This window comes from Sinocyclocheilus anshuiensis, unplaced genomic scaffold (genome assembly GCF_001515605.1).
Source record: "Sinocyclocheilus anshuiensis isolate Anshui unplaced genomic scaffold, SAMN03320099.WGS_v1.1 scaffold2181, whole genome shotgun sequence".
Lineage (NCBI taxonomy): Eukaryota > Metazoa > Chordata > Actinopteri > Cypriniformes > Cyprinidae > Sinocyclocheilus > Sinocyclocheilus anshuiensis.
The window spans coordinates 295,058-316,251 of NW_015552262.1; the positions used below are offsets into that span (position 1 = coordinate 295,058).

The 21,194-nt window shown below is 36.4% G+C and overlaps 2 protein-coding genes across 2 annotated transcripts; one reads left to right on the forward strand and one right to left on the reverse strand.

Annotated features, from left to right (window-relative positions):
* Positions 1–1,612: 1,612 nt before the first annotated feature.
* Positions 1,613–16,665, reverse strand: fyco1b (FYVE and coiled-coil domain autophagy adaptor 1b). The gene is made up of 18 exons (XM_016453769.1): positions 16,591–16,665; positions 15,997–16,097; positions 15,551–15,657; positions 14,271–14,396; positions 12,143–12,249; positions 10,840–10,983; positions 10,477–10,570; positions 7,332–9,452; positions 7,162–7,254; positions 6,602–6,720; positions 6,298–6,465; positions 5,987–6,130; positions 4,926–5,119; positions 4,610–4,736; positions 4,139–4,234; positions 3,311–3,521; positions 1,911–2,020; positions 1,613–1,819 (listed from the first exon to the last, which is right to left on the reverse strand). Exons 2-18 carry the CDS (start codon positions 16,046–16,048, stop codon positions 1,741–1,743), a joined length of 4,092 nt encoding a protein of 1,363 aa, XP_016309255.1. The 5' UTR covers positions 16,049–16,097; positions 16,591–16,665; the 3' UTR covers positions 1,613–1,740.
* Positions 16,666–17,294: 629 nt separating this feature from the next.
* On the forward strand, positions 17,295–18,738 carry LOC107663518 (chemokine XC receptor 1-like). Its single transcript, XM_016453746.1, has 2 exons — positions 17,295–17,347; positions 17,637–18,738. Exon 2 carries the CDS (start codon positions 17,656–17,658, stop codon positions 18,736–18,738), a length of 1,083 nt encoding a protein of 360 aa, XP_016309232.1. The 5' UTR covers positions 17,295–17,347; positions 17,637–17,655.
* The last annotated feature ends 2,456 nt before the right edge of the window (positions 18,739–21,194 follow it).

Here is a 21,194-nt window from a genome sequence, read left to right on the forward strand (position 1 = left end):
TAATAATGCTATAATATTATACAAATATTACGAAAATAGCACTGGTCATACCACACATGAAGGTATACAAACCTTCCATTATAAAAGTGTTTGTGTGTGTGTGTGTGTGTGTATGTGTGTGTCAACTGACAGACACAGCTAAGCTAGTTTCTGTGGTAACTGAATGCCTAAGATACAGTAAGTTGCACTTAAACAATTAAATATCAAATTTGAGCCTAAGGAGAATTTTTTTTTTTATGGATATACAGTACAGTGGAGGAAAAAAGTCCAAAGTAGAGAGAGTCACGCCATCAAGTAGTTTTAATTCAGCTCCACTTCAAACTAGCTGTAATATAACATTACTGTTATATCACAGCTCTTTACAGTAACTGCACATAAAAAAAATGACTGCTAGTCACTCTGATATGCTTACAGTACTCTGATCAAGTGCCGTCAACAGCCTCTGAAACACATTCAGAAAGTGCAACAGTGAAGAATCAAAGCTTATTATTAAAATTCAGCCATTACAAAAAGTGTCATTTACAATGTCCACCTTCTTCAGGCTGGAGGTATCTGTTACTGCACCACCAATCTTATTTATGCAAAAAACACAGTCACTGAGTTATTGCTTATAAATTTTTCCCTGGCGTCAGCCGAATGAAAATGCATTTTTTTTGGTTGAAAATAAACAAGACGGCCAGGAAATGGAGTTTCCTCTTAATACTGTGCACTCGTCCCTTCAGAATACAGATTATATGTCTGCATAGAAGTCATAGATGACTTATAAAGCTTTGAAAAAGACCTACGATGCCCATATTATGAGAGATACACTATGAAATCTCATAAGAAAATATATATAATTATTATCCATTTATATCAGTTTAAAAGTCCTGAATTTTTAACATCTGTTAGACTTATATGGATATTAGATAGATGGAATAAAAAAATGTTAAAGAAACAGACTGATGTCTCTGTATGCGAGTAATCTGACGCATACGCATTTCCTTAATTTCTATATCACTAATTTCATTTAAAAACACAGTAATAAATCTCTTCTGTAGTGCATAATCTGTTATAAAAACCATCTATTTTCATCTATTTTACTACTGACCATGCCAAATTTCAGGGGGATTTCCTTCACTGAGGTTTTTTTTTGCTGTCCATTCCCTTGATAAGTATGTCAGAGTTATTGTACCATTCTGGCTATTTGCCAAGAGGGTGTTAAAATCATTCATAAAAGCTTATGAATGAAGAGCAATCATTCATAAGAGGAATGTGGCTTTTGAATTACATAGAGGGTGAATCTCACAATATGTCCAGGTCATATTTCACCCCAAATTCAAATGAACAAAAATAAGAAATTATTATTTTGCATAAAGAAAATTAAGCTTGGGAGCATTAAGACTTTTTTTGCATTTTGACATCATTCATTTTCATGACAATTACACACATTTCTCCCTCAAATTCCCATTCATGTAATGCATCTGGATGTTTTGTTGTTTTTTTATATTTTTCAGTAACAGAAATTAGATTTTTTTGCATGTAATAGGACAGGGGATTCAAGGGAAAAAAAATGTGTTCTAAGATGTATTTTATTTCATTATGAAGTATAATTTCTCATTTCTTTCATTTGATTGTGGGATTTTTTTCAGTTTTGTGAGATTCACCAAACAATTAATTGAAAGCAGCATTATAAGTTTGACTTGAAAAACAAGCAGTCCCATGACCTGGCACAGACAGAATTGTGCGTGATTCATTTTCCTATGAAGAACAATCACTTCCATTGCAGACCTCTGGCTTCTCTATATTCAGTTTGTACTGGACTTTCTTTGAGAGGAACCTACAAACAGGAAGAACAACAAAACATGAACAGAGTTTAAGCGAGAATGACAGAAGATCTGCTGGAGGAATTAACTGATCTCAATACGAACCTGGAGAAGGAGTTGTCAAATATGAGAGTATATTCTCCAGGGTTTCTGACCTTCAACTGACCCTGAATTGTTTCCTTATGCGAGTTACATCTCGTCAGAGGGATCAGAACCTGAAAAAGAAGAACCAGGTTTGAGGATCCATTCATTATTACACTAAGGCTGTCCAGACATCATCACCATCTTCTTAACACGTTGACAGGTTATATAGCAAAGGCGGCATTTATTTCAAGGTTCTTTATTGTCATTTCATGTTTCACACATGAAACGAAATTTGTGCTCAGGACCAGCAGCGTACAGAAACCTAATACGCTGCTGGTCCTGAGGACAAATTTTGTTTCATGTGTGAAACATGAAGTGACAGAAAAAAGAACCCTGAAATAAATGCAACCTTTTTGATAAAAAAAATAAAAAATAAATAAAAACAGTAGAATTGTGAAATATAATTACAATTTAAAGTAAGTGTTTTCTATTTCAATATATTTTGAAATGTAATTTATTCCTGTGATGCAAAGCTGAATTTTCAGCATCATTACGCCAGTCTTCAGTGTCACATGATCCTTCAGAAATCATTCTAACATGATTTATTATCAATGTTGAAAACAGTGCTTCTTAATATTTTCAGGAATCTTTTATAGTATAGAAATTTAGAAAGTTAGAAAAAGAAAGTTCAAAAGAACATTTATTTGAAATGGAAATATTTTACAACATTATGAATGACTTCACTTTTGATCAATTTAATGCATTATTGCTGAATAAAATTATTCATTTCTTTTAATTTCATAAAATCTGACAAACGTTTGACCAGCAGTGTAGTTTGATATATTTCATGTAGCTTGTTTGGATACGCCTAATATCATTTTTTAATATAATGATGAACATATATCTTTTGAAAAATGCATATGAAAGACTTGGAGGAATATAAGTATTGTGTTACCACATCTAACACTGAAATCACTAAATTCTTGGAAGGCTTGATATGATTATGGGCAGTAACTTCAGTAGCATGATAACTGTAAACTAACTGCAATCAAAAAACAAAAAGAGAAATGTTGCTTTGGTTATTTCACATGATGTGTTATTTACAGTATCAAATAAAAGACATTTATGCATATAAATATGCATAGTTTAAGCATCAACAAATTACATTTCTGATTAGAATACTACAAATACAGAGCTAAAATAATAAATTTTGGGTCCAAGCGGATTTACTGTAAATTGGCTAGACAGCAGCAATATGACATAAGCTGGCACTTTGGCACATGGACCAATAAGCTGAGTTCATTTCGAAGCATTTTAATAGCGGGGTTCAGTTGGCACATGGACCAATAAACGGAGAAATGCTGATTAATTTACGGCAAAAGCTGTAAGCGTGACAGCGCCATATGTCATGCGTATGTTACCTTGGCCTGTTCTAGAGGCGTATCTAGGTTCTCTCTGTACACCACGCTGAAAGCGATGCTCTTGGGTTCAGAAGAGAAGACCCAGCTGATCGTAGGACCCGGATCTGCAGCGGTTATGAGAATGACACTGTAACAGCTGGACCTGATGAAGAGTTCTCTGGACTTATCGCCAAACTGAATCACGTCCTCCACACTGAACGGCACAGACAGCCTGTGAAACAAAACACAATGCTGGTCATGGAAAAGAAAAAATATAGCCATTCTATATTTATTTAATTTTATTGCTACAACAACAATTATTTTTATTATTACAAATAATAACAATAATTACACAAAAATCTTTAGGCCATCAGGATCCATCATGAGCGTTGTGTGTCTAACTAATGGTCATGGGAATTAATAAATATTGCAATACCAGATTTATTTTAATTTATTTTGTAAAATAATAATACTACTACTAATACTTATGATTATAATAAATAACAATAATTTATCAAAAATCATAAGCACATCAGGATCTATCAAGAGCGTTTTGTTTGTCATGCACAGTCACTGGAATGATAAAATACTGCAATACTAGATTTTGTTTTTGCCACAACAACAGCAACATTAATAATAATAATAACTATTATTATTATTATGAGTAAATGAGTGAATATATAAATATATGAGTGATGTGTCTCACTCACTGTCATGGGAATGAATGAAAACTCTAGATTTATTTATTTTGCACCAATAATAATTATAATTATAACATATAATAACAATAATTATGCAAAAATCAAAAGGGAACCAGGACCCATCATAAGCGTTGTGTATCTGACTCACATCATCTCTCCAGATTTCAGCAGGCAGATCTCAGCGTCCTGAACTGAACCAATCAGCTCATCTGAATCTTCTGTGCTGGTGATGTCACTGCTGCTTCTGCAGACATATATGCACTTACATGTCATTTCCTGTCATACACTTATTTAACCGCAGACTAAAGAAGAGCACACATCATAGCAAGTGACACAAATGAAACTGAAACAAAGCCAGCAAGTTTCACTATTATGTTTACTTAGCAGTACATTAAGACACACTGGCAGGCACCATGTGTTCCTGTCAAATTTGCTCTGATGAATGAAATAAATCAAATAATGAAACGGAGTTCAGCTCAGCAGGAGCAAATTTAATTTTGCACAAATTCAGTGCATAGTGTTTAGCGCAGAGAATCTAGGCTAACAAGACAGAGGTGTGTGTTTGTGTGTGTGTGTGTGTGTGTATGTGTGTGTGTGTGTGTGTGTGTGTGTGTCTCACAGCTGTTGTGTCTCTGAGGGCAGCACAGTGGTGTAGTATAATGAGTCGCTGTCATGGACACAGTTCACTTCCTCTTCTGTGATGATGTCATATGCTGTGTCATCTGGTCGAGGGGACTTCAGTGCCCCTGTGAGGACAACATTCATATTACACACAGAATTACAACCCATTATCTGAACAGAGATCAGATCGTATTCAACCGGTATGCACTTTTACATTTAAGGCATTTACAATCAATTCACAGTCCATATTAAATCACATAAAAACTCCTTAATGGTTACAAAGCATGTTTGTTTTGCCTTCTATAACATCTTACCTGGGACACCAGGCGTGCTGGTTCGTGTAGGGCTTGATATTGGGCTGTGGGCTGAACGTACAGGACTACCCAGATCCGCATGTCCAGGACGGCGCTGACTGAAGCAGTCCTTACAGCAGCGCACACTGCCGCTGCCCTGGTGGACACTTGCATCATGACTGAGGCAGTAGTAACAGAATGGGCGTCCACAGAACCTGTTAAAAAATATAGAAAATACAAAAGCTATTATTTTGAACTTTCTATTTATTCATCAAAGAATCCTAAAAAAGAAAATGTAGCACATTTTCCACAAAAATATGATGCAGCACAACCGTTTTCAATGCTGATAATAGCAAATCAGCATATTAGAATGAATTCTGAAGGATCATGTGACACTGAAGACTGAAGTAATGATGCTGAAAATTCAGCTTTTCATCACAGGAATAAATTACATTTTTAAATAGAAAATGGTTATCTCAAGTTGTAATAATTTTTCAAAATATTACAGTATTTACTGTATTTCTGACTAAATAAATGCAGCCTTAGTGAGTATAAGAGACTTCTTTCAAAAACATAAAAAAAATCTTAATGACCCCAAACTTTTGGATAGTGTAGTTACATATTTTTTAATGATACTATGACAATTATTATGCTTTTATGCCTACATAAAACAACAATTAAAATAGAGCAAATATTGTAATTTGAACAAAAATTGTAATTATTTCTAAAATATTATATTATAAATATTTGTAAATATTATGTTACATGAAAATGTTTTGCAGTTAAAAACAAGTTGGATGATTTACCAATCAGAGCAAGTAAGGGGTTGTACAAGTATATTGAAGGTTTACAATAGCAACTACAAAATCAGAGGACACTCTTATCACGGCCTTGTATACTGTGTATATATAAGAAACTGTGACATTCCGTGTCAAACAAAGCTTGTACAGAATTACCTGTCACTGGCAATTTCTAGGGTAAAAAAAGGTCTCAAAATTGTATTCCAATGCATCTAGCCACTGAAAGCCAGAAGAACGCCATTTGCCAAAAATGCCATTTCCCCTTAATGTTTTACCCCTGACCTGCAGCTATGTTTGCGCAGCATCCAGCTGAAGGGGTTGCGGCAGCTCAGACAGTATGTGACGTCTCTGTCTGTCTGTTCCTCAGCCCTCTGTTTCTGTTCAAACTCCAGTGCATCAGATTTCTGCCATAAAGCATCTTTGTCCCTACAGGGGGTGCCAGAGTTCTATGAAAAACAGCTTGCAACAATTCAGCATATACAGTAAAGGAATTTTCAAATGCATTTATTTGGGTTGTAGGGAACATATATTCTGATGTGTTAGATAAACATGTAAGTGGAAAAAATATGTTAGGTAACTACTGTATAAGTCACCTTATGAGCTCAATGAGCCTCTCCTCCAGATTCTTTTTGGTACGATAGAGGTCATCTAGCTCAGCAGACATCTTCAGTTCAATGGCTTGCTTCTCCATCACACTTCTGCTTAAGTTCACGCCCAGTTCATTACAGGACTGCTTTGCAAGAGCCAGTTCCTCCTCAGCTCTGACAAAAAAAAAACAAGAATCAGGCCAGCAGACATTCAAAAAAACTAGTAGAAAGTCTTACATGCTAGTTTTATTTTTTTTTTTTATATTTTGAATGTATTGACTACCTCAAAAGCAGTAGAGAAATCTCTTACCTTGTCAAGTCCACTCTGAGGCTTTGTATCTGTTCCTCTTTCTGATTAATTATACTTTCAGAATCACCAATGAAGGCATTTTTCTTTTCGATCATCTGACTGTAATCGCTGTTGGCTGACTTTTAAACACAAAAACACATGGATGCAAAAACTTGTTGATTTTTCTTGCATTTAAAAGACTTATAATCTAAATAATTAGGGTTGGGAATATTTAGCCACCTCAACATCCATCATGCTAACTACTTGATATAGAACAATGCCAATATCATTATGATTTGAGCGTCATGTCCAAATGTCTCAAAGACTTACATCTAGAGCATATTTACATAGAAAAACAATTAAAAAGCAGTGCAGTGGAATGCAAAAACATGTTCTGCGCGAATGGCCCCTAAAAGTATATTGTTTAACAGTTACCAAAATTTTTACAAAATATTCAGTCCATTAATACAGAATTGATTTTATTCATTCACAGGTTTGCTTTTATCGTTTATCCTAGGTAATGAAACGGCAAGTATTGTGAAAGGCCCCAACAGCCATCTATGATAATAAGATCAAAATACCTCAAGCTCCAAAACTTTGGACTCAAGACTTGAGACTTTCTCGACTTCGTTGTCCAGCCTCTTCCGTAATGCATCCTGCTCCTCATTCAGACCCTTCAGAAAGACATTTATAAACAGCCTGAACAAAACAGAACAAAACCAACGTCTATGAGAATTTTTACTTTAATTACCTGCACTTGATTTTGATGGTGCGCAGCCTCATCGCTCAACTGGGACCTCATTGTGTCCACTTCTCTCTGTCGTATCTCTTGGACGCTTTTGGCTTCCTCTTCCACCTGTTCAAGCCTCTCTTGCAACTTCTGCATGGCTTCTGGGAGTCCATCAGTCTGCTTTAGCTGCTCTTGGAGTCTTGCATTATCTTTTCTCAAAGCCTCCATTGTATCACTTAGAGTTTCCACCTCCTCCTGTGCCTCCATCTGTAGCTCCTGCAGTTTGGTAGAAAGCTCTTCCCATCTCAACTGAGCCTCCTCGTTCTGCCCCGTCAGCATGCAAACGTGAACCCCAAGCTCGGCGGTCTCAGTGTTGGCCCTGTGTAAGGCCTCATGAGCCTCTCCGTTCACAAGAGCAAGAGTGCTGTTCTGCTTCTTCAACTCGTGATGCTCTTCCCTCATTTCAGTCAGGTTTGTTTGGATTTCCACCCGCACCTGGGCCTCCATATCCCTCTCCTTTACCAGAGCGTCCTCTCTTTCCCGGCAATGCAGCAGCTCCTCCACATGCCTACGGTTTAGCTCTTCCACCTGGGACTTTAGTTGCTCCGTCTGAGCCCGGAGATCTTCTCTGGAGGCTTCCGTCACTTCCTGCAGAGCCTGCATCTTCATCCTCTCCTCTGAGCTCACCAATAGCTGCGCCCGGAGCTCCATGACTTCTTCCTGGAGTCTGGAAACCTCCTTCATGTTGAGCTCAAGTTGGGCCTCAGCCAGAGCCAACCTGGAAGTGGATTCTCCATTATTAGCTCTTGAGGATTCACTGGCCTCCCGTAGGAGTCTAGAAGTTGTTGTCTTGTTCTCCTGTGGAACTGCAGCACTCTCATTTAATTCTTCCAGCCTAGATATACTTTTCTTCCCAAGTTGTTCAATCTCAGTTTCCTCACCGTTCATCTGGCCATTCTGCATGCACTCCTCAAGACTTTGGTTCTCCACTGTCAGTCCAGCCAACTCCAATCTTGTTCTCAGTTGCCTCTCAGAGGCCTGTGTGGTAATCAGTTCTTTCTCTAGAGTGTTCTTGGCTTGCACCAGCTCCTTGCCGCTCTCCTCATTTCTTTTCACAGTCTGGATCAGCTTGCCATTGATCTCCATTAAACTTGTGCACTGGTTCTTGTACTCTTCCAGTTTCTTGGCTTGCATTTGGAAGCACTGACTCTCCGCCGTCAACCGCTGGTTGAGATTCTCCAGTTGCCGGATCTTCTGTGTAACGGTGGACAACTCAGTCATCTTTCCATTCAGTTGTTCCTCAAGTACACTATTGTGTTGTAGCTCCTCTTCTATCCTTTTCCTGTGCTCCTCCAGTTGACCTTCCTTGGCCTCCAGTGCTCTCTGTACGTCCTGCAGCTGAGTCCGTAGGTTCCCCATTTCCTGCTCCTTCAGAGATAGTGCTCCCTGAAGGCGGTTGATGGTCATCTGCAGCTCATCAGCCTGCTGCATTGCAGTTGTTCGTTCTTTGTCGGCAGACACTCTACATGAGTCCAGTTTGCCTTCCATCTCCTTAAGTTTCTTCTCCTGAAGCTTCAGCTCCTGGGCAAGTCTCTCAGCTAGCCTTGCCCGGTCTTCGCTTTCTCGTTTACACTCAATCCTTTCTTCCTCTGCCTCCTTTAGCTTGGTCAGGAGCTCTTGGATCTTCCAGGCTGAGTCGCAGTAGTTGGCAGCCTGCTGTCCTTTTTCTCTCAGAGCTCCGTCGAGCTTTGTCACCAACTCCATGTTCCTGTTCTCTGCAATGCTCAGTTTGGCTTCTAGGTTGCGTTCTGATGTCCGTAGAGCCTCCAGCCCCTGTGTGGTGGTATGGAGGCGATCTGTGCACTCTCTAACAGTTTTCACCACCTGCTGCTCTTCTTCTTTCTCTTGATTAGGACCTTTATCCAAGAGTTGTTCCTGTAGGTCTTTGACCACGGCTCTCAGATCACCTGCTTCACTGGTGAGTTGCCGGATCTTCTCTTGGAGCTCTTGTTGTCTTAACTCTGACTGGTCAAGCTCAATGCGCAGGTACTCAGAAGCACTACAGGACAACTCACCTAATTCCCCCAGATCACCTAGAAGATTGGAGCCAAAATCTTGGCCTGGAAGAAACTCCTGAGCTTGCTGCATGAGGGAAAAGAGGTTGAAATTAATCAAAAGTGACTATGTGACTGCATTGCATTAGGAAAACAAAATCTAAACCAAAAAAGAAAACAAAATGCATTCACTCACATTGGTCTATTGTTGATACTGAGAGATATCAAAATATTGGTATTAAATCCAAAATTAAATTGGCGATACAAACAAAGAAAAATAGACACAAATGAATTTAAAATGAACAGCATTCAGAATGTTCATTTTATGTAATGTGATTTACATAATAAGATTAAATACTTTTTAAAAGTACTGAGTTTATACCATAATAGCCAAGGTACTTTTTACAATAAGTGCCAATTTTTATATATTTTTTTAACTACTGACAGACACACCTGAAAATCTTACCCTTTCCCATATTATAGGCATGTATCCAAACAATGTGACTATACACCTATGGGACAATGCAGCAGTGTTGTTATCGTTAACTAAAGTACAACTTAAAAAAAAGAAAAGAAAACAGTTTTCCAGTAATTAAAATAAAAACAATAAAAAATAATGTCAAAAAACTTAAATATAAAGAGCTTAAATGAGAATTAAAAATGTTGCCTTGGCAACTAAATTAAAATTAAAGTAATTTATGCTAAATAGAAATATTTAAAAAGCACATAACAAAATCACTAAAACAATATAAAATTAAAATGAAAACTTAAAATTAAAACAAAATTATAAAAAAATCTTTATATCTATCTGTCTATCTATCTATCTATCTATCTATCTATATATATATATATATATAACACTGCTCTATACTGGGGTTTTAGTTACTGTTTAGGGGTAACTCAATAATGCAACATTCCTTTTTAAAGCTAGAAAAGGCAACACGCATATTACATATTTACATATTAACACGAAATAAATAAATTAATTGATACATCTGCCAATCTGTATTTATGGATATTACATATTAGGTACAGAACCAGAGATTATGAGGACATGAAGTGATCACAATGATGTTTCTAAAGTCTAAGGTGTTTCTAATGTGTTACCAAACCTGTGAGTAACTGCTAACCAGACTGTTGACACTAGAGCAGCGACTGGGTGGTTTCCACGCATGGGCGGGTGAGATAGCTGATCCCAGAGTCTTTCTGTATGTGTGAAATGCACATAAAAACCATGTAATTTGTTTTGCTAACATTCACATTGCAGGCAACTATTTTGTTGGAAATACTGAAAAATGTATTTGTATTATACACTTTTTAAAATGTTTAAGATTAAAAATAAAAATAAATTACATATGCTGTAATGTTGCTATTAAATCTGCAAAATACAACTGCTTAAATGTCTTACAGTCTAAATGTGTTGAAATAGGGACTTTACTGTTGTGATATGCATGTGTTGAATCCTCGTGAATTACCTTGCAAAAGTGGGCCAGTCAGAGTCAAGGTCATGACCTCGGGATGCTACATCAAACTGGACCTCATTGAGTTCATACAGGTGGTTGATGATATCAATGTTCAGATGGGACTTCAGGAAGGGACTGCGTTCATAATACCACTCACTGTGTATGACAAACAGAAATTATTACCACTCATAAACAAGACTGGAGTTCTCAGAATGCTTTCAGAGATGTTACACCCTGTGCATTTCTACAAATTTAGCTTTCCTTTTGTAACATAAATAACACTGGACTTTGGACAACTGTGTTGTCAGTATTACAATAAAAATAGCTGACATTACATGTATGCATGCTACTATGAGACAAGAAGTTGCTTGTTTCAAAGAAGTAAAAGCAGGTAGAGGAAGAGAAATTGATGTGTGGATGAATTTGTTCTGAATCAACATTTTCGGGTCTGTTGAATAAAGAGCAGCTTTGCACTATTGCATTAACATTCTCTATTCAAATAACTATGTTGTGTCATGTGCAAAAACATTTAGAAATAAATACTAATTACTATTAAAATTAATTATTTGCAATTTATTGGAGACTAATTTGCTGAAATCTTCTAAACCTTCTAAAGATGGGTAGCAGAGCATGCATTTCTTTTCATGCAAGCGCTTTGTTTTCGTGTGAATTTTCGACCACACTTTAAAGCCAAATGTGGTTGCACTTTCCACCAAAATGGTTGTTTACTTGTTTGATTGAAAGTCTCAGGCATACGTGCATCACATCAGTGTTATTTTACTATAATGGAGATACTATCATAGTTTTTATTCATATTTTCATTCGTTTGTAGTTTTCCATTTTCATTTTAGTTAAAGTTTTAATAATTTTATTTTTGTAATTTTTATTAGTTTTGTTCTGACTACATTTATGACTACATAGTTTTTTTTTTTTTTTTTTTTTTTGTTTTGGAACATCAAAATGAGAAATGTTGCCTTGGCAACTAGCTGTAATAAAATATGTTTGTGATTTGTTATATTTTATTTTTGTATGTTTTTTGTATGGTTTTAGTAACCCTACAACAACCTGGGTCACATGATATACTACTGCTATTATTTATACTAGAATGTCATACTTCTACATTCTATCATCATTACTACTTCTTCTCATGTTAATTTTCAGTTCATGTCAATTAATACACATTTTACTAGACATTTACTGGAAATACAAATGATTTTTGTACTTTAACAAAGCTACTGTATGCATTTGGAGCAATGCATCAATCATCCTGTACAAGTTCCCACTAAGATGTTTACATTTTTGTTGAATACATTACCATGTGGTTTTGTAGTTCATAAGACATTGCTGAAGAGTGTCTGCCAGCCTTTTGTGCACCAGACAGTAGCGGATGAAAGCCCGTCCTTTCCCTAACGACGTCTTCAACTAAATCACACAGGTAAACACAAAGGCCTTGCATTTAATAAAGAATATATGTATGTTTTGAAATGAGACCTGAGCATGAAATATGTTGTGGATAACTTTGTATAAATTACACAAGTTTCTGTCTGACCACAACACAACAGCTTCTCATTTTGTTGATCACATCCGAAAAACCCACAAGATTCTTATGGTAATGGAACGAGATGACATGTTGAATAACAATAACAATGCACACGTAGAGCTAACAACAACTGACAATCATTTTAGAGTTTTGAAAGGAAGCAGTAACTTGGTTCAAAGGTCAATGTGCAGATTATCGGCTTAACCATAAACATCACTACACTATAGTTCATGTTTAAAATATAAAATTCCTTATTTTGCACTTTTATTCCTTTTTAGTATAAGAAGCATCAAACTTTTGGCAGTCCGAGCAAATAATGAATCAAGAAAAAGATTTTGATTCTGTTCTGTTGATTTGGCACACTGGAAATGGAAGGTCAAGCTGAGTGCACTGCATAGTGGGATACAGTATTCAGTGCAGTGTGATCTGGTTTTATGCTGCACATTTTGGCAAATGCAATAATAGGACATTTCTGTATTCCATGTATACACTAAATTTGAATACTGTACCTAGTGTTGCACACAGTGCATGCTGAAAAAGTAGTATGGTAATATGCCAATCTAAACACAAACAATGTCTGTCTGTGGGACAGCAGATGGAGGATTACAGTGGGTGACCAAAGAGCATAAGGACACCAGGTGGAAACGTTACACTACAGCTGACGCTGGATTTCTGGATTTGTTCTGGATTCGAGACTCACAAAAAGCTGCATTTCAGTGACAAATGAATTCTGAAGAATTTTTGTATGCATTAAAATTTGTTCTTTAAATGAGGAAAACAGGATGCCCTAATAATTAATTAAATTATAATCTGTGAGTAATACCAGTTAATGTCTTAAACTGATTGTGTTGGGAACAGTACACAAAGAGAATGATCACCTTTAATCTATATAGGTGAGTCTGAAAAAAATCTGCAGGTTGTGGGTGATGGCTAAGTGGTTTTTAGGGTGGTTCAGGTGGTTTCTTCCTGGCTAAGATACAAAAAGGAGTCAAAACAGCTCTCCTCTATAATATTCTGGTCCTAAAATAAGGCTCAGGTCCCTCCTTCTATGAGAAAAATCAAGTCTTGTCACTTAAAGTAAACGCACACACCTATCTTCGATAAGCTACACAATTTAAAGTCAGTAGCACAAATGGTGTGGGATGAGATGCATGCCAAAATTTGATACTTAAAGTTTAATACTTAAAGGGGTCATATGATGCTTTTTTAAAGATCATTATTTAGTGTATTTGGTGTCACAGAATATGTTGACATGCTTTAATGTTCAAAAAACACATTATTTTTCAAATACTGTACATTATTGTAGGTCCTCTATGCCCCGCCTCTCTCAAACGCTTCGTTTTCTACAAAGTCCCTCCTTCCGACAAGCGCAGTCTGCTCTGATTGGCCAGCTGACCCAGTGCATTGTGATTGGCCGAACACCGCAAGCACTCGTCGGAAATGTAACGCCCCTTACCATAATCGCGAGCTTCATCTTTCAAAAATCGCATCATATGACCCCTTTAAGCTTAGTAGTAATATTTAATACTTTAGCTCAAAAAAGGTTTAATATTTTAGCATAGTGGTTCGTCTCCCACAATATGAGCAATGGTAATAGTTATTCACGTCTTAGCAAACAGCACTAAAAACCACCTGCCTTGGTAAAGGAATAACATGCCTGTGAACTTTACAATAATCTTTGTGAGAGTCACTACTGCTAGTCGAATACCTATAACACATGACCAACCTGAAGCTGAATGTCACTGTTTCCTGCTTCGAACCCTCCAGAGAGGTGCAAATAAAAAACGGATGTAAAAAATGTCAGAACACCAGCAACATGAAAGTGCGAAAGAGAAGTGAGAAGGCAGGCTGGAGCCAAACACGCACTGGCTGAAGAGAGTTTTGGGCTTGTGCGGTGGATTACCTCGGGGATTGCTTTGACAAAGCGAATGCCGTCATTAGCTCCTTTAATCTTGGCCAAGCAGTCACAGAAATAGTCCCAGTAGTCTTTCCTGCTGCCCAGAAATGTGGTCCTCTCTTTCTGGTCAAACTGGACACAGCGGTCAACAGGTTAATCTCAATGCAATCACTCTAAACATTAAGTTTGGTTAAATATGAATGTGGAGATCCCCAGTCATCCAGGTCACCATCATTTTAAGTCAAACAACAAGAAACTAGTTCAGTGGTAACAACAGAATTTCACAGGACATTCTACTTTTTGTAGACTAGTTCCACCAGAAACATTTTCGACATTGTGGGCAAAAAATCTGCCGAATTTATATATATTGCAGTTGTACTATAACTATTTTTGGTAACTGAAATATACCTGAAAAATTTTTTATACAAATATTACATGAAAAACTTTGAAACAGAAAACTAGAGATGCTGCTTTGGCAACTAAATGAAATAAATCAAGTTGAAGTAGTAAAATTACTAAAACTAAAACTGAAATAAAAATGTATTAAAGCTATATGATCAAATGACATGCACATATCAAAATTCCTAAAACTTAAACTAAAATTAAAATGAAAACTGAAAAAATAATAAAGGTTATTAAAAATATTAATAAATACTATAACAGCATATAAATACTACTAAAATAAAACTTAAGTCAAATTAAACGTCAAATTAAGATTAAATTAATATGTACTTAACCAATTATTTAAAAAAATAATAATAATGAAATTAATTATGTCCCCTGGCTCATAATAAGTGTAGTAAATGAAAAAAAGAGTAATCTTCTGTTTTGTTTTTTTCTCCTGCAAATAATCAGACCCTTATTAAATATTGGTCAAATTTGCACTAAATACTGCACTATTATTAATAGATAATATTTAAATGAAATCAGTGAAGACACAAAAGGCAAGGATGCATAGAACTTTGTGAATCTGAGTCTGAATTCTGTGGAAATTTCCGCCGAATTCTGTAGTTGCAGATTCCACGCTGGGCTAGATATACAGTAACTTCAAGAAAGAGTTCCTGATGAAAAAAAAAAAACCTTGCTGCGTGTACTGCGTTAGGCTAACTGAGACTTGACATTTGCACTTACATATTGTTGCTCTTTTGTTAGTTTTGATTGCTTCTATTGTCCTCATTTGTAAGTCGCTTTGGATAAAAGCATCTGCTAAATGACTAAATGTAAATGTAATGAACAAAGAAAACTCAAGCATTAAATGTTAAACGACCTTAAAGACTGAGCCGTACCTGCAGTAGGTACTCCAGTTTATAACAGAACTTGTGAAGGCTGGCGCTGTCATCGGTGATGGGCTCTCCAGAATCATAATGTTCTTTGCTCAACTCAGAAACTGCATCTGCATAAACAATTGCATTTTAGCAGAATATAGATTAAAAATATGAAGTCATTTGTTTAATCTCCTTTGAAACAACTCGCCTCGTTTATTTCATAAGAGGTTGCGTGAACATTTTAAAATGCAAAGCACAACAATTCTCCAAATTTCAATAACATCTTAAAGGGGGCATATGATGCTATTTTAAAGATCACGGTGTGTGTGTTCACTGCTGTGTGTGTGCACTTTGGATGGGATAAATGCAGAGCACTAATTAATGTATGCTATAAAGGAACACCACTTGGCCACGTCACGTCACTTTCACTTCACATGCAAAACATCACACTGAGTGTGTGGTTTTACCATGCAAATCTCTGATTATTCTCTGCAGCTGATTTTCACCCACTGTACTCATGGTAGGCTGAATTTGTTAGTGTGGATGGTTCATAAAGTCAACATTATGCCTGTAAAAACAAAGGGAAAAGAAAAAGGGTGGTACTCAAATAATAAAGATAACAATAAAACAGTAAACCTCAAACAGTTTATGATGGTATAACAATGTGACAAAATAAAACATCCCATATTTTTACCATCTTAATTCTGAACTTATTTGTATCATTAAATAAATCAATAAAAATAATAATGCACTGGTGTAATCTTGATGTACAGAGTTTTACTTTTGTTTTTAAACGTAGGGAAATTCACTGCCCAAAATTCACAATTCCTTAAAAAATATATTATGATTACCATCATTACAGACTAAAATTATAAATCATATTTTTTATATATTTAAATATTAAAATGAGACTAGGTAGGCACCTGCTGAGCTTTGCAACTTTAGCGTTTAGCGCTTTAGTCACATTTCTGTCAGAACCGTCAAACTATCGTCAGTATAAATAAACGTATATTTGATAAACATATTTAAATAATGATAAATAAATGTAAATAAAGACATACTTCATACAGAAAGACGGTCTTCCTCATCGATTGTTTACAGTGGATACAACAAGCAGCCATTACGGGGGGCGGTACTAAGATGACTGACAGCAAGCTAATCCAATCAGAGGCGAAAACGAAATAGCAGGTTCTTCCGTGGCGCATCAGTTTGGTTGCGCGATAATAATAAAAACGCAGTAAATAAACAAGTAGTGTCATGTGATGATCAATAACAAGTGCAGCATCGCCACTAACACAAACACATTTCAGGTGTTCACATATATGTATTATGATTTAACATGTGCTAAGTGTTACTGTATAACTAGAAAAAGATCAAAACAAATTACCGTCAACAATTAGTTTTATCAATTGCTTCTGTCGAGTAATTTTATGAAGCAGGTGCTTTCAAAAAGAGATAGCTACTATCAGGGCTGATGCATAGAGTCTTATTTTAAGTTTTATCTTAATACATTTATCCCAATCCATATTTAATATATAGGCTACGCCAACTCAATGTGATTTGATTCAAGTCCTTTTTGACTAAGGGCAAGGCCCCTCCAGACCTTGCAAATGAATGTATGCTATAAAGGAACCGAAAATAGGACATGGGCCTATTGGTTTTGATTTTGAGGATGGAGGATCTGAGCATCATTTATTGGTGGGTTGTACTGATACTCTTAATAGGAACAATCATCTAGAAAGTTTCATCGTTTTTAAATTGAACACTCATTCAGTCTGCAATCAACCATTAACATATTCTCTGGAGAATTTCATAAAGGTAAGTGATAACAGCATGCAGAAAACAGATTATGAATTCCACTGAGATATTATATTTTTGTATAATATAAGAAATGTTAGATTTGCATTAATGTTATGCTCTCAGTATTTCTGAAGTGCATGTGAAAAATATGTGCAATAATTATCAATGCAATCACTGATTATTTCTCCAGTTGGTTAATATTTAATATTTGAGTTATTAAGATCAGATAGATGCTGTTTTTTTTTTTAATCATATGTGAAATGTATTAGGAATTTCTGAGTGAAATTGTCCCCAATTATTTTTTCAGTGTACATTTATGCATCAAGATGACAGTCCAATCAATGACTGAAAATCTGTATGAAATATCTGACATTTTTGACTATTCTGATTACAATGAAAGTTTTGAAGATGACATCTGTATCAAGACCAATGTTATCCAGTTTGGGAAAGCCGTCACCCCAGTCATTTTCCTCATCGTCGTTCTGTTCAGCTGTGTGGGAAACACATTGGTTTTGTGGGTCCTTGTGAAGTTTGAAAATCTGAAATCCCTCACCAACACATTTCTGTTAAATCTGGCTCTCTCTGATCTGATTTTCACCTTTGGCCTGCCCTTCTGGGCCTACTATTACATGTATGGCTGGACCCTTGGAGATCCTGCTTGCAAAGCAGTTAACTTTGTGTTCTACACGGGATATTACAGCAGCATCATCTTCCTGACGGTTCTGACGGTCCACCGCTACATGGCCGTGGTTCATCCCATGTCGGTGGTCATGTCTAGGAAGAGCCTGCACTGCTACGCGACATCAATTGCCATCTGGATCATCAGTCTCTGTGCTGCCATCCCACAAGCCAGGTTCAACACGGTTGTATCCGACCAATTTGATGCATTCATGGAGAGCCAAAACAACGGCACCAATGTATTCCTGCTCTGTGCTTTTGATGATAAAATTAATTGGAAACTCATGAGTACATACATGCAAAATTCTTTTTTCATTATCGCTTTTGTGATCATTGCTTTTTGCTACACTGTGATCTTGGGACGGCTGCTTCGACCAACATCTCACACTCGTAGAAAGACGGTGCAGCTCATCCTCTTCATAGTGGTGTTTTTTTTCTTGGGATGGGGGCCATACAACATGGCCATATTTCTGGACTCTCTGATTGCATGGGAAATCTCTCCTTTTAGTGATTGTAAGCTGAGTAAATCTATAGACTATTGGATGTACATCTCTCAGATGGTGGCTTTCTCACACTGCTGCCTGAATCCTGTGTTTTATGTTTTTATGGGCATAAAATTCAGAAACCACTTGAAGAAAATTTCACGGACTTTCTGTAAGAACAACACAGAGCCTCAGAATCGACACAGCAGGCTTATTTACTCCAATGGTGAAGAAATATCTATGTATTAGCTTTCTATGCTTAAACTCTCAATGGGTTTGAACAATGCATGTACTGATTTTCAGCAACAAAATGAATGCAATTTAAAGTGTCTGTACAATAAACTGATTAGATTACTGAAATTGCATGAAAAAAGCTCTAAAAATCTGTGATGCAAGTTGTTATATACCAGGCATATTCAAATGGCAGGCTCAGCTTTGTTCCAAACCGGACCACAAGACATAATGGCAACGGCATGCAGCACCATTTTACCATTTCTAAATGAAGTGAGCAGTGCTTCAAAACAACGGAGTGGTTCACACCACCAGCTCTCAGGGCCATTTATTGCAATGAACTTTCACCATTATATCCTCTAATATTTTTTTTACCCAGAGCCAAATGTGATTCATTCAAGCCCTTCCCATGTGCATTGCTTCTCCATAAAGACACTAAAGCGCCATTAACAGAAGCAGAATCACAGTGAGCAGCAAAATAGATAGATACTTTTGCTAAAGCACTGCAGAAAACAACAATGCTGCAAATATAGTTATTTTTACCTATCATACATACGTATATGACTCTGACCGTTCAAAATGTGACATCTACATTTAGCATTATTAATCAGTATGTTAAGAGCATTTTAAAATAAACATAATTATTGAAATTGGGAAAATTATTTGTAGATGGCAAGGAAAGACATCATAAACATTGAAATTACTGGTTAACTGTTTTCTGCACATGATGAGAGTGTTTTGATTATGCTTGTTTTAAGCAAAATATAAAGATGGTCCAGACTTCAAGAGGAAAACTCTGAACCCCCATAGAGTATCTTTTCTGTCACATGGCCTTCTGCCTTACATACAGTGGGTACGGAAAGTATTCAGACCCCCTTAAATTTTTCACTCTTTGTTATATTGCAGCCATTTGCTAAAATAATTTAAGTAAATTTTTTTTCCTCATTAATGTACACACAGCACCCCATATTGACAGAAAAACACAGAATCGTTGACATTTTTGCAGATTTATTAGAGTGAAAAATTTAAGGGGGTCTGAATACTTTCCGTACCCACTTTATGTACAGTATCTAAACATAAAACATAATAGCTTGGTTAAACATCTGATCTTATATTTTAATATTCATATTAGGCTTCACTGATTGTCATAAAGCAAGGCCAGACACAACGGGTAAGTGAAAGACAGGATGGTTTATTGATACAAGAGGTAGAGGAGTGGAACGGGTTAGGTTTAAGGCAGGTGAGTGTCAACAGAGTGAATGATTCCAGGGTTCTTATCTGAGTTCTGAGGGTGAGTGTCTGATGCCGGTTTCGAGGGAGATCGTGGAACAGCTTCCAACGAGTCGTTGGAGGATCGCGGGAGAACCAGAAGGTAAGTCTTTCTAGGAGAATATCGTATAGAGAGTCCAGAACAGTCCATAGGAGTGAACGGTAGATCGGACAGTGAGTGACTGTGATGTGTGTGTATTTGTAGTGTGGCTTGATTGGTGACAGCAGGTGCGGGTGATTAGAACTCAGGTGACTGTGATTGGGTGATTATCCTGGCTGGTGACTGCAGTGACTGTGATGAATCCCTGACACTGATGAATTTTTATTTTTTTTATAGAAAAATTCTCAGAAGCCACTGGCCTGTGGCTCTGAGGACCCAATATCCTGACTATTTTTGACTGCATTACTGGTGTCCACTGGAAAGGATATATTGAGACAAGACCTCTTGGAACTTTAATTGTATACATTTACATTTACATTTACATTTAGTCATTTAGCAGATGCTTTTATCCAAAGCGACTTACAATTGGGGCTGTGGCCGCCTTCTAATTAGCACAGCCAATAGTCTATAGCAGGGCAATTCCTCAAATCGAAACTACAGTTCGCACTTAAACGCAGGAAGGGAGCAATTAAATTACACGCGCTCCTTCTTTGCCGAGGGCAATTATTATAATTACCAGAAAGTGCAATCAAAAATACAAACGCAAACAAAAATATAACGTAGAAATAGGCAGAAAACGAAATATTCCTTCCTAGCAGCAAGTAATAATTCCAACAGCAGATCTATAAACAAGTATTATGCAGGACACTCACGTGCAGCCGTCTGTCTCTTCTGTTGACTAATCGCTTGCTTGAATACCCCTGTTATATACATTTACTCTGTTAAAATTATTTGCATTATATATTTGCTTTCTTTTATACATTCATAATTGATGCTACAAATGATGAACAAATAAATTGGTGTTTATATACAGTAGTGAACATGTTAGCTCTTTACTGCATTTGTTAACTTTAAACAACATAATGGCTTGTTATGCATGCTTTTAACATTATTAGCATTTTTCCAATTGGATTAACTGATTTTAGATTAACAGCTTTAATTTTTTTTATATAAATGTAAAATGCAATGTTTAACAATATACAGTGGGTACGGAAAGTATTCAGACCCCCTTAAATTTTTCACTCTGTTATATTGCAGCCATTTG